Source organism: Podarcis vaucheri (assembly GCF_965113315.1).
Source record: "Podarcis vaucheri genome assembly, chromosome: 2".
Taxonomy (NCBI): domain Eukaryota; kingdom Metazoa; phylum Chordata; class Lepidosauria; order Squamata; family Lacertidae; genus Podarcis; species Podarcis vaucheri.
In genome coordinates, this window is record NC_138760.1 from 77,240,642 (window position 1) to 77,254,409 (window position 13,768).

Sequence of the window (13,768 nt, forward strand, 5' to 3'; positions counted from 1 at the left end):
CGCAAATGATGCTGGAGAAGGGCCCAGCAGGGAGAGAGGCAGCTCAACAGATGGGGAAGGAAATCAGCGCAACACCAGGGATAAAAGGGGGCAGATGGGGGAATCGGCGACAGGGCTCCAGGACTCTTCACCGGACACCAGCGGGGAGAGCACGGGTCCTCCGCTACCCACGCCCTCCCTGCGGAGACTTCCGCGCAGGGAGAGTAGGAGGAGACTTGGCGTCAAACAACTTTTATGTTGGAAAAGTTTTAAGAAATGCCCACTGACGGATTCTGCTAGCGACTGAGGCAGCCACGAAGTGAAGGGCTGTCCAGACAGAAAGGTTTAACCAGGCAACATAGCCAGGAGAGACGGCAACTTACGCACGAACAACCCATACTCATTACAGAGTGTATCCTTAATCATTACTAACTCTAGATTATGGTAGTTTGGGGCCACTAAATGCTAAACACATTCTCTTCAGCTACAGATGATGCGACAAACACTTGTCACTTACTTGTTAGGGAAGACGCGGGTGATACCACCATCTGTGGCAACAAACACAGCTAAGAGGCTATACCTATAGAAAGACAGAGATAGAAAGTTACAACCTCAAGCAATATGCCAAAGTTCGGCTTCTCACCAATTTGTCTTTGCACTGCACCTTTAGCCTATGTGTTGATTATTATAACTGTGGTAGGTATGGTTTGCGTTTTCCTCCCTTTGTTTTCATTTTGGATTATCTTCAGTGCATTTTTACAAGAAAATATGGTGCCGGTACTCACCATGAAGTTGTTATATTTGAAAAAAAAGTGTCTATACCCTTGAGTACCCCCAGAAAAAAGCACCAATCATATTGTATGTTTATGTTGTGAAACTCCCTGAGATCTCCAGGTGAAGGGAGGTATAGAAAATTAATAAATAATAAAAGGGTATGTGTGCATTTAGGTTAGTATTGCCCCCTGGGAATGGGAGTGGACAAACGTTTGAAAATGAAAAACTTTTACCTGATTTTATACTGAACTGAAAGAACCTCTAAATGGGCAAGTTACCATGTAGTTTTAAGTTTTTAAATTGTGACTTGCAGTTTAGCTTGGATAAAATTTTAACTTGTCTTCAACTTTAACTGGTTTTAAATTTACCCTCTAGCTTTGATAAACTAAACTAGTTTTCACTGGTTTTATACTGAATGGAAAGCTGAATCTTTCAGCTGAGGCTTTTTCCACTTAAGACCTCACCTAGCCCTCTTAACGCAGGAAGACTTAAATCCACTTTAAGCTTGTTCTTAAAGCTAATCCTATTTTCAAAAATCTAAGATTACTAGGTCTGTATCGTGTAGAGTTATATATTAGTTGGGTTTCCTTTTATCCCTTCTCCAGAACTGATCAATTGTATAGGCCTGCTAGCTTCTCAGAAGAGAGTTTCAGGGTGAACACTGCCATATATCTACTTTCTTCCCAGCTGGAAAATACTCTTGTTGGGGCACCAAAATGCTCCCAGTGTCTGAAAGAGGAATGAAATTAAATTGTATTTACGTGTTAAGGTCTTGGTCCTTCCACACTCTTTCCACCAGCTGTTGGGTGATTCCTGTGTCCAGGATGAGGTTGTGAAGGAGGAAGTTATCACCTTGAAAGAGAAAGAGAGAAATGTTTCCAATCCAGAGTCTTGCTTATTGAATATCCCCTGAGGAGGGCTCCACTCCATTTTAAAGTACGATGGTGAAGAATCCTCTTTGCCTTCCACTCTTGCTTGCCTTTTCCCTCTCTCCTTGCATAGCCACCTTTTCACTTGTTTCAGCAGCAACTTAAACTGCATCGGAAAACAAGGATACTCCAAGGTGTGCAGTGGACCCTTTCTATGCTCCCTGGTTAGAATGCCCTGCAGAGGTTGCTGTGTGATCCTTATAACTTGATTAGTTGGCTATGTATATTAAGTTATACATGTTCACAAAAGTAATAAACCTTAGAGTACATGACCAGCTCTACTAGTGCATCCCAGTACTTTCTAGTGTTATGCTAGTTTTGCAATGTTGTCAATGACTCTCCTCCCAATCCTGGAAGTCCTACCGACTCTGCTGGTAACCTTTTCCAGCTCTGCTGATGTCTCTCAAGTTAGAACTCTCTTACCTAAGTTGTCCTGGTGGGACAGGCAGCCCCTGGCATAATTCTCCACATTACTGCTGCCACCACATGGTAGGTCTAGGTCCCCATTTACATGACTTAATAGAGGTGGGCACCACTGGCAGAGAAAGTCTAGGTAATGTATGATGGAGAACCTGCGGGTCCTTCAAATTACAGCTCCCATAATCCTTGAGCATTGCTGAGGCTGATGGGAGTTGAAGTCCAACAAACATCTGCGGGGCAACAGTTTTCCCATCCTCCACTCCATCCTAGAGCATCTCTTAGCGCTGCTATTATGCAGGGCACATTTCCTTCCCAGTTGTTTGCGCTGTGCATTGCCCTATGGGAAAAGACTCTGAGCCTTTCCTGGCCCTCTTTTGTTTCATGCGATTGCCACAGATGTCTGCCACCTAAGCCACATAGTTCTCTGCCATGTGGGCATGGACTTTGAGACTGCTTCTATTTCTCAGTCACGCTGAGTACAGCAAAGAAACGAAAGCTTAAATGTGGCATTTCAATTATAGGCAGGATTGGAAGGGGACTTCTAGAGGTTGTTGTCACCAAACTAAGGATACTTTAGGTGAAAGACTTAAAAATAAATAAATTCATACACAGAGGGGAGTGATAGTCCATAGGCTTCTTACCTTATTTTCACTGCTGAATTGCGTTATCACTAGAAAATTTAACTGATGTTTAATAGCAGGGTGTTTTCTTGCAATGCAGTCTTACTGTTTTTATGCTATCCCTGGAAATGGATTTGTCTGCCTTGGTTGGGGATTTGTCTCAGGAACAGACCCGTTTTATACATGAGGTACTTTTGTGAAATGTGTGCTACTAACATTAGAATCAGAGAGCATCAGCCTTATATGGAATATGACCTGGTTCAAACCAGATCACAACTAGAGTACCTGCTGATGGTCACATTTATGCTTGACAAACTGCATTACTCAGTGACTCTGCTTGCAATCTGAGACACCCTTTCCTGGGAATAAGCCCCATAGAATTCAATGGAGTTTGCTTCCAAGTGAATATGCCCAGTATTTCATTGTGAACTTACGGGTTTCATTCATCATTTGCATCCTCCTTTCATGACACCAGAGAACTGATACTACAACCTTCGCCAGAGAATAGTAACCCACCCCAGTTCTTTCTTCATAGGGTGCACTCTGTCTCAATCAGGTGTGGGAAAACTTTGCCCCTCCAGGTGTTGCTGAATTACTGCTCCCATGTTCCCTGGACATTGGCCATTCTTGCTAGGGCTGATGGGAGTTGTGGTTCAGCAACATCTGGAGAGCCAAATGTCCCCCCCCCCTTGATCCAAATAATTTTTATATTTTTGGCAAACATAAACTTTGCTCCATTTTTAAAAAACAACAACATTTAAATGTATATCTTTTAAAGCAGAAGCACACTTTTGCTTCTGGGTTTTTCCTTAGTTCTCTCACCCAAACAGTGCTGAGTGTTTCTTGAGAGAAGGCTGAGTCTCCACTGCATGCCCTGGGGGTACTTACATTGCTTGGAGTCAGGCGTCACCTTTTCCATGAGGGCGATAAAGTTTTCCAGGAATTCAGTGTTGTTATCCGACTGGCTGAGGTCTTTGCAATATTCTCTGGGATTACGATGAAAAGATTTGTCGTTTGGAAGGATGAAAAAGTTACTGTCAGTTTTCTTCCTCTCAGAACTGCTATAATCATGACTTTGTGTGCAACGTAGGTGAGGCTGTTACCCAGTCATGTTGCTGTTGTGCCTAAGAGAACACTTTCAATACTGTCTGCATACATGTTTGAGATAGGAGTGGTGGGGGATTCCTGTAAAGATATTTGTCCTGTCCATGTGCAAGGCTGTGTGAGACATCAGTACTTGTGTGCACTTGAAATCTATTTGTACAAATGCATTTAAACGTGGGGATGTGAGGAGGAGGAAGTAAGTGTGGAAAAGGATACGTGTAAAAACCCAAAATATCTTAAAAACAGATCTTCATATCGAAGATACTCATACGCTGTTCTGTATGACTTGGGCTCAATTTGGAACACAAGTGGATACAGATTGTAATCATTATTTATCTCCTGCCTTTCCCCCCAAGTGGCTTACAGATAAATTAGATGGCACTGTGCTCAATAAAGGTGGCATTTGGGTTTCCCACACTGCTATTATAGTGCCTCTCAAGAATATTAGAAGACTATTAAATAATGTGGGGCTGATCTATGAAGGAATAGTAGGCAGTCTGGGGAATTTAATGACCATATAAAAATCTGTGGCATTCACAGATTGACTGATGCCACCCATTAGCATCTGAAACAAGAAGAACTCTATGAATACTGTGACTGCTTCTCTTCTGGATTTGTGTAGCAATTGCGCTGCTATTCTAAGAATTCAGTTGTTTAATTAAATTCCTTTAATTCCCCAACCTGGTGCCCTCCATGCTGGCTGGGGCTGTTGGGAGTTGTAGTCTAAAACCTTTGGAGGGTATCAGGTTGGAGAAGGTTGCTGTAGGGAAGGTAGCTTAATTAACCATGATACTCGCTTGAACTCCTTTAGGTTTAGAAAGACTGTGGCAAAAGAAGGCCTTCTTTCCTTCAAGCTCATCTATTATTGTGAAGTTCCAGAACTGTCCTTTATTCTGATTTTCAATATGGCCTCTACAGAAGCTTTACAGCTCTCGTAAGAAAAAAAAAGCTTCTGTTTATAAACAGGTACTGTTCGACAAAAATGGAAACTTTGGTAATCAGGATGGTTATAGTTTTATATACAGCTTTGGAAAACGGGTATGGGGGACTGCAGTTTCACCTGTGCAGTTCTAGCAATAGGTTTTCTTCTTATCCATCATTTTATCTACATTTGGTCACAGCTTCATTTAACTCTGGTTTCTTTGGTCTCTTTTTAAACACAGCTAAATAAATATGACTCCTTCATGTATGTAATGAGATCCCACAGTGGGAAACTTAAGATTCAAAGGTGATACAACTAATGTCTCTATTAATCCTAGTGGCATTTCCAGTAGTAGCAGCTCTCTCTAGAGCAGTGGTGGGCAACCTTTTTAAGGTCAAGGGCTACATAAGAGTCTAGATGGAAGATGAAGCCCTCTGGCTGTAAAGCACATAGCTCCCCATGAAGCCACAATACTGGATAATGATGTCTGATTGTATTCATACCACACTGGCTTCCATTACAAGCTAATGCAATTTAGGTTTCTGGGATACAGGCATTATGAATGATACAACACTGTAGTCAAAGAAGCATGACTTTTTTATGTCTTTGAGAATAATATTCCTGCCTCCTAAATGAAACTAACTCTGACTAGAGATGGGCGAATGTGTCAATTTCAGTTTCTCATTTTTCAAATCTTGAGTTCGGGTCTCCACATTTCCACATCTGTTTGAGATCCCGCCCCCCAAGTGCCAATGAAAATTTATCAGCATTTTAGTGCAAATTTCTAATACATATATATTTTTGTATGCAATTTTGCCTACATTTTTGCAAAGCAGTTTCCCAAAATAGAATGCATTTTGTGATATTTTCACTAATCTATGTATTTATGGACCCACTTTTTCTCTAATACGTACCTTTTTGCACACATTACTTGGCTGGAGAACTGCACTGCAAAATTAGGTAGGTTTGCCTTTAAATGTGAACTGAATTGAATATCTCCCATCCCTATCCTTAACTCGCTTGTGTTAGGTTCTCCCTAAGGAGCAAGTGCATCCCCAAATAAACAAAATAGAAAGATACAAGGATGAGCCATGGCTGTCTACAAATGAAAGATGTATACACAGCGCAAGTCACTTATATAATGTGCCACTTTATGCAGGCCTAAATCTTTTTCATTGAGACTAGTCCAGCCAATCAACTTGCTATGCTCATTTTGAACAATCATTCTGAGGTTCCTTCTTTGTATGCTTTCCCTACAGTACATTTACTGCTTCCTACATTGGGTTTAACTGTTTCACCACAAATAATTATTTCTGACTCTAACCCTAAAGAGCAATGGACTGAGGATGGAAAGAACTACAAGTTAGCACGGCGCATCCGAGTTTTCCCAAACATGTGTTAGCAGTTGTTAATAATAATGCGAGCGCTGGGCATTTACAAAAGAGAATCAAAAGGAAGAGGAGATGTTTACTCCTTCATCTGCTCCCTCTATCCACCACACCTATCCACACCCAGTCACCAAATCTCTCTCCTTTCAGTGGTCTTAGGAGGCAGGCGAGAGTAGTTGTCGGGAAGGATCAAGCCCACCACTACTTTTTATATGCAGATATGCACCTCAACCTTGCACGAGTCTTATGAGGCAGACATGGGACTGGGAACTCTGTGTTTCCTTCAGAAAGTGTCCTTTCTCCTCATCCTTTCCCAGGCTTATTGAACAAAGCAGGAAGAATATAAGTGGAGCACACTGTAATCCAGTAGGCAGACAGACTAGCAGCAACAACTGTCCAAATTGCATTCACCATGTGTTGATGCAAACACATAGGCAATGCCTTCTGATTCAACTGTGCATCCAGGAGCACTGGTAAAGTGAGCAGGACCATAACGCAAAGGGGAAAAGCGGCAGATTAAGCACTTGGTGACTGGAGTATGAAGGGCTGTGCTTAGGAGGCAATGAGCTTTGAGGCAAGATGGCTCAGTTTCTTGCATGAATTGAACTGTAACTTTGCACCTGGGACTCCCTTTGTTATCGTCCTTTTGCAAGAGAGGAATAACAATACTCATCTGGACAAAATTTCTGGTGTGCCATTTGGCTTCATATTTGAATGTTACTGAATTTGAAAGCTGCTTCTCCCATGAAGCTTCACACTTCAAGGAAATGGGGGACATGATAGTAGTGAGTGGAGAAGGAATGCACAAGAGAAAACCTTGAGGACCTGTTTCATTTGTGGAACAAATCAATATTCCATAGTGCACAGACGTTCTCTGGACAGTAACAGAGAACCACTCTTCACCCACAGCAAAAAGAGAACAAGGTGGACAGCCATGCTTTGGATAGGAAAGTACATCCTTCATATAGATTGATAGGGGCTAACTCTAGGCTGTAGAAGGGGATGTATTTTCAGTACAGACTTGTATCCTCTCTCTCTTAAAAAACAACCCCACCCAGGTGATAATTTGTGCTCTTACAGACCCCACACTTCTAATGGGTTGTTGTCTATCAGGATTGCCTCCCCAGAGCGTGTGTTTGCATGCCGGCAAGTATATAAAAGACGGAGAATTATTTATTACACAGATCCTGCTGCAAATAACAGTTCTGTGTTTGGCATTATGCCAGTATACTTCTGTCTCTGGAAGCTTTCCAAGAGCTGCAGCTGTGAAGTTCTTGTGAACATTTTTCACTTGCTGGCTTTGCATTGCCAGTAGCTAATGGCTAAGGATGGAGAGAGTGAGAGTGTGCCTGGCCTCATTCCTCACTGCCTCTCAGGAGTAAAAAGTAAAGGCGGACGTTCATTTAGAGGGCTCATGACAGCACACCATTGCACTTTCTGAGTTACTGAGTTTGCCAATCACAGTTTATGGTAGCTCCAGAGGCCTTAAGGGTTTCTCACAGCTGACAACACTGGGAGAAAAAATCACCTACATACGGGGCTTTGGCGAAAACTGCTGAATGAATATTCAGGCATTAAGGGGCTCATGCAATGAGGGGAGAGTGGGAACATACTAGTTGACCTCAGCTCTTCCTTTTGCCTCCCCCTTGCTGGCCCGGCCACCCTCCAGTCGTTGGAGGAAAACTTCCATACCAGGAAGCCTACACAAATACAGCTGGCTTTCTGCTGTAGACCCTCTTCTCTTGTCCAACACAGAGAAGGCAATGGGAACAGTCAGGCCATCTTCACCTTAACTCATGTAATGCTAAATAGGTCTTAAAATAAACCTAATAAGAAGGCTTACCCAGTGGTGAGGGCCATGTTTCTAGGTCACCTCCAGACTGCCACTATTTTGCAGGAGGGACTTAGTCACAAAAATGACACAGACACAGGCTTGGCCCAACCACAAAGTGGCAGAAGCCCCCGAGGCAGTACATCTATGGGTGCCCCACCGCTTCTGGCACTGGCGCTGACATGGCATCTAAATCTTGGAAGATCTCACCAGAAATTGGTACCACTTTTCTGGTGGTGGAGGTGGGGGCAGGACTGGGCAGCACATCCAGTTATGTCTCAAGCAGTGAAATGGGATGCACTGCCCCTGCAGAAAAAATGCATTAGAAAGTGTGGGATAATTTTTGATTGACAGAAAGATGTGTAACCTCTACGCAAGCAAGTCAGGATGAATGCTGAATCAAGAGCAAACACCATATATAACCTACACACCAGCTGTGTTCAAGGAAATCAGGATGATACTCTGGACTGGAGGGCACAACTCAAACCAATGGCTTCAAGTTACAAGCAAGGAGATTCCGACCAAACATTCAGAAAAACTTTCTGACAGTAAGAGTTGCTTGGCCGGGCAACAAACTTCCATGAGAGGTGGTGGACTCTCCTTCCTTGGAGGTTTTTAATTAGAGGTTGGATGGCCACCTGTCATGGCTGCTTTAGCTGAGATTCCTGCATTGTGGGGGTTGGACTAGATGACCCTAGGGTCTCTTCCAGCTCTTCTATGATCCTATGCTGAATAGACAGGGCAAATGGAAGCACCTCTAACTCACAAAGCAAGAGTGAATCCACTTTAGTCCCTGCTGTATCATACTGCTCCCAAGGAGGTAATCAGTGTGCCTATCTTGTTAAGTTTGGCTTTCACAGAAAGCCTTAACTCTGAAGTAATTGTGCTTCAGTGTTCTGGAGACCACACAATCAATTCCTCAACAAGTATCAGGTATTGTGTAATTGAAGTCATTAACTGGTCAAACCAAGGAAGCTATATATCCATCATAGTGACTGGGCAATTACCTGTTGCATTGCACTCACATGGTGAATCACTGGAGGTGCTAGTTTCATCAGTGCATGTTGCTTCTGTTACTTACTTCAATCTCATTAATACACTGTAGTTGAGCCAAATTCTTGCTACATTTCTCTAATGAGGGCTGAGAAAAACAGCAGTAGATGTACAGCAATACAGTGCACTCCACTTATACACCCCATATGTTTTTATGGACAGGCCTTTGTATTGAACAGGCCCATTTTTTTGCACTCAAATGCTTCAAGCTAACCGTTTATACTTCCTACCTGCCAGATTCTGGAAAATGAATGCAAATAGCACTTAAAATATGCTTGTAAGAAGAGATTGAATAAGAGTCAGGCCTCACCTGTAAATGTCTGTAATCACATTTTAGGAGAGGCAGCTGAGAAGCAAAGCTATTTTACTCTGTTAATTTCCTGACTTTCCATCAATATATTGCAAGTCCTCCTACATGAGTATAAAATCATCTCAGCTGTCCACATAATTTTGTTTCTCAAAGACCTAGAAGTACACAACACTGCATCCACCAATATATCTACACAAATGTGTACAGATATATGTGCTTGCACGCCCACAAATAGATCATTAGTGATATATGGTTTCTGAAAATTACCATGGACTATTGGCCATATTAGTATTTATGAGATATCATACAGTCTCATTAGTATGCTGTTTGGTATTATTGGTGTTAAAGGGCTAACAGATGGTGCAGCTGAAACTCAAGTGCTATCATGTGACCTTCTGTATTATGACTTGATGGAACAGGAGTCTGTTTGTTCCGATGTAGAAAGAGACCTGATTAGACGTTGTGTTGTAATGAACATTTTCCGAAGAATTTGTTTGCAGTGTTCTGGTTTCTATTTATAGAAAAAGTCTAACAAAATTGTAAATTTCCTAAAAAACAACATTAGATTCGTGTATACATTTCACATTAGTGTGACTTTGAACACTGATTTGGATGCCGACTATGTAAAGCTCTTCACTTATAGTATGGATGCTAGTGATGACTGCTGCTCACAGCACAGAGATGGGGAACTTGTGAGTTCCCAGAAGTTGTTAGACTATAGCTCCCATCAACCCTGACCACTGACCATGTTGGCAGGGGCTGATGGGAGTCCAACATCGGTTCACCTCTTATGCTCTTATGTTCTCACTGATTATGCTTTGTATAAGAGAAGCATCTTAGAATAGCAAATCTAATAGTTGTATAAATAAAAGTTAGAAATCAACACACCCTCTTCAGTATTATTCTTTTCTGTGCAAAGCTGAATTTGTGGAGGGTTAATCAAACCCATGTGATGTACAGAAATTCTCTTCTATTTTTAAAAATACCATATTAAAGATAGGAGGGACTAATAGGATCTCACCATTTCACTTTACCCAGATGCCAAATGTAACATCAGTTTATTGGATTTTGGCTGACATTTGCCAATAAACCCCCTTCTCTGTCTCCCTATGGCATTTCTATCTTGGCGTTCTTTGATAGCTCATGGCAGCAGCCATCGTTATTTGACCTTCCAATTTTACCCTCAGAACAACTCTGTCAGGTATGTTAGGCTGAAAGAGAACCCAAAGTCACTCAGTGAACTTCATGACTAAGGCAGGCTTATGAAAGTGGCTTCGTGTTTTTTTTACATATAGCAGTAGAATATTTTATCATTCCTACTGTATTAATATGGCCTCACAAAGGTCTTTAGCAATATTGAATCATGTACATTTTGAAAATGCTTCTTGAACAACACAGTGTCTTTATGAAAGCTTGGAAGTATTTTCACTAATAAAAATAGTGCAGTGAGTGATTCATGCTATTGTGGTGTTTGTTTATCATTAGGTATTTTTAAATTTTGGTATTTGTGAAATCCAAAAACATAAACAAAAGTGACCCAGATCTATAATTTTTTTTCTTAGAAAAAAACTGGCAAAATGCCAGTCTTGTGTTAAAAATCATTTGGTCAATAAATCATGGGTCAAACAAATGCTGTGTGATAGGTGCACCTAGTCAACCAAATCAAATAATGGGATATTTGGAGCAAACAACTCTTTGGGGTGGAAAATATTGGCTGAAATCATTCAGTGGGAAATCTAGATGGCATTGCACATGATTCTCCTGTCTTCCAAAGAGGGCTTTTGGCTTAGACAAACATTGTGTATTATATATAAAAATATATTTCAGATTTAACTAACATGATGGCATGATCTCAACATGATCCAAATAGGACTGACTTATTATTTTGTGAGTATTTTCAGAAACTATACCTATATATGTATGTGCACATAATATCTCATACGCAGGCATACATATATACTCTTCTTATGTAGGTGAGTGAACAGAAGGTGGGACCACTGCGCTGCCAACCACAGTGGCATCTCAACAAGGTGCAGGTGGCAGCTGTAGTCTCAGAGTGGCACACAGGCAGACGACAGACACAAAAAAGAAGGAAAGAAAAATGATCAAGACTTTGGCACAATGAGGAGGTGTCAGCTCAGAAGGGTGGGAGTGATGAAGTAGAATATTTAAAAGGTGTGGCAGGGAGGGAAGTGGGGATGGGAAAGGGGGCTGAGTCAGTCCCAGGATCAGTGTTGAGGGGAGAGTGGTTGAATGGACACCTCAGCAAGCTCACACGCAAAGCTACCTTGGAGCAATGAATACATGTCCCTCGGACTCAAAGCTGTTTGGCAGCAGGTATTCAAAATCTGCAACAGAAAGGTAACGTTATCCGGCAGGGGTTTGAAATGAGGGAAGAAGAAGGCTTCAGTCTCAGAATGTGACAGAAGGTAGAAAAAGAGAAAAAGAGAAAGAGAAAGAGAGGAGTAAGGGGAGAGAGAGAAAGAGAGAAAGAAAGAAAGAGAGAAAATAGACAGGAATAAACAAAAGAGGCAAAACAACTGACTAGTTTTAACAAGAGAGAAAGGAGAGAAGATTCTTTGGTAACTAGCATCATACAAAGTTATAGCCAATATGGTGCCAACATTTGGAGGATTTTGATATTTTATTGTCTATATATATATATATTTATATATATATTTAAAAATCATATAATTGAAATTAAATATGTTTGATAGATTGTATATGTATTGCTTTAGGGCTATACAGTTACATATACACATATACACACATATATATCCTCATATTTATACATATACATATATATATGTATGTTTGGCAGGTTATATGGACATCTCTCTCTTATTACGATATTAACAACAAAAATAAACCACATGCTCTGCTCATACAGAAAGAGAATTACCAAAACAATATTTTGTAAGAAAAATTATCTTTCAGGCATCAACATGGCCAAACCAGGGTCCTTTATGAAGACAGTCCAACCAAAGACTTACCCATCAGATAGAGGTAAAATGCAATGCATTGTCGAGAGTGCAGCAGCTGCCTTCTAGCTGACAGTGGTCTCAAAGCACTGCAATAGCCATCCCTCCCTAGTCCAAACATAGAACACACCCTCCAGATTTCATAGATGCAACCATAGCAAGCACAGAGCAGCATATGTGCTCTGCCAATGCTGAATTTCCAGCTCTATTGGCTGATTGCTTGAAGTTGTCTTTCTACCTGCCTGTCAGTTTGTGATATGTCCAGTACTCTCTCTCATCTGCTTAACAGGCATTCAGCTTAAATGGCTTTATTAAAACAAAGAACTAGTTGTGCAAACAGGGCGTATGCTAGATTAAGTTAAAGCTGTGCCCAGATGGGCCTCTTGAAAGTCTCCAGCCTATTTCTGAACAGAGAAATTGGGAGGATCATTTCACTGATTTTTCCCAGTGTGAGAGGAGAAATCCTCCATTTATTTCTCTAGAATGGAGATCACCATTCACAGTGGCAGGTACAGTTTCTCCACCCCTCCCAGCCAGTTCTTTTTCTGATGCTGCTAGAAATTAAAGCAGCCACAAATGTGTTGGCCACCTTGCCACCAATTAGCGTTCCCTACAACGCCACAGACCAACAGTTATTCTGGGGCAGTGTGTGTTTAGATGGCAGCCACCGCAAAAAAAGAAAAGAAAAAGAATGGTGGTGAATATTTGGAGAAAATTTTGCATTGTAGTCTTGCTTTTCTTAGGAATGTTTGGAGTGGGGGTGAGAGAAAAAGGAAAGACTCAAAAATATTCTCAGCAAAGTGTCTAAACTGCAGAAAAGAGCAGCTGCGAGGGGTGCTCAGCTGGAATGGCACAGTTGCTGAAGAAACAGCCAATTTACCAGTCTTCAAGGAAAGCAATAACTTGTATACCAGTTTGTTAAATTGTATTTTATTTTTCTACTGGGCTGGATGATTTTCAGTGGTGAGATGCAACAGAAGAGCGGTATCATACACCTTTAATAGTTGTGTAGAAGATGGAATTTCAAGATAGAGATTTCTAAATATATATATATTTAAAATAAATAAGTAAGCATCATGCCTGGCCTTTCTATTGCAATAAAATAAAATAAATAAAATAAAGCCTTGCTAAATGGGTCAGGCCTGCTTCTTAAGGGAGAACATATTCTCATTTTGAATTGAACTAGCCTTCATAGATCACCAGGCCTATTGTTCCTAGAACAATCTCAACCAGGAGTTTCACGAAGAACTTAACAAGGATGGGAGAGGAAAATAAACCTGCAGGACCATGTAGGAAAATTCCCATAGGGAAGTGCAGTAATCACTCCCTGAAACCATGCTATGAAGTAGGAACAAAACTACTGCAAACTAGTTCGTCCAGTTAACCCTTGGCAGATGTTCCTGACTGATACCATGGCCATTGCTTTCAACAGCTGGGAGAATTAACAGGACCATTGT

At 41.3% G+C, this 13,768-nt stretch overlaps 1 protein-coding gene and 1 long non-coding RNA gene across 12 annotated transcripts in view; one reads left to right on the forward strand and one right to left on the reverse strand.

The window, feature by feature from the left end:
• Positions 1 to 13,768, forward strand: part of LOC309527722 — a 102,633-nt gene that overhangs the window by 34,238 nt on the left and 54,627 nt on the right. For 2 of the 7 annotated variants that reach the window (XR_014217298.1, XR_014217302.1), the window contains exon 3: positions 12,268 to 13,656. The exons of the other annotated variants lie outside the window; for them this stretch is intronic. This is a non-coding gene — a long non-coding RNA (uncharacterized lncRNA). Of the gene's footprint in view, positions 1 to 12,267; positions 13,657 to 13,768 lie in introns of those variants that run through there. 7 annotated transcript variants of the gene reach the window in all.
• Positions 1 to 13,768, reverse strand: part of CACNA2D2 (calcium voltage-gated channel auxiliary subunit alpha2delta 2) — a 577,811-nt gene that overhangs the window by 25,078 nt on the left and 538,965 nt on the right. For all 5 annotated transcript variants that reach the window (XR_014217283.1, XM_082214493.1, XM_082214492.1 and 2 more), the window contains 4 exons: positions 11,618 to 11,678; positions 3,611 to 3,708; positions 1,515 to 1,605; positions 497 to 559 (listed from right to left, as the gene is read on the reverse strand). Coding sequence is in view for 4 of the 5 variants with exons in the window: in XM_082214493.1 (XP_082070619.1) it covers positions 497 to 559; positions 1,515 to 1,605; positions 3,611 to 3,708; positions 11,618 to 11,678 (313 nt within the window). In the remaining variant the exon portion in view is untranslated. The remainder of the gene's footprint in view (positions 1 to 496; positions 560 to 1,514; positions 1,606 to 3,610; positions 3,709 to 11,617; positions 11,679 to 13,768) is intronic.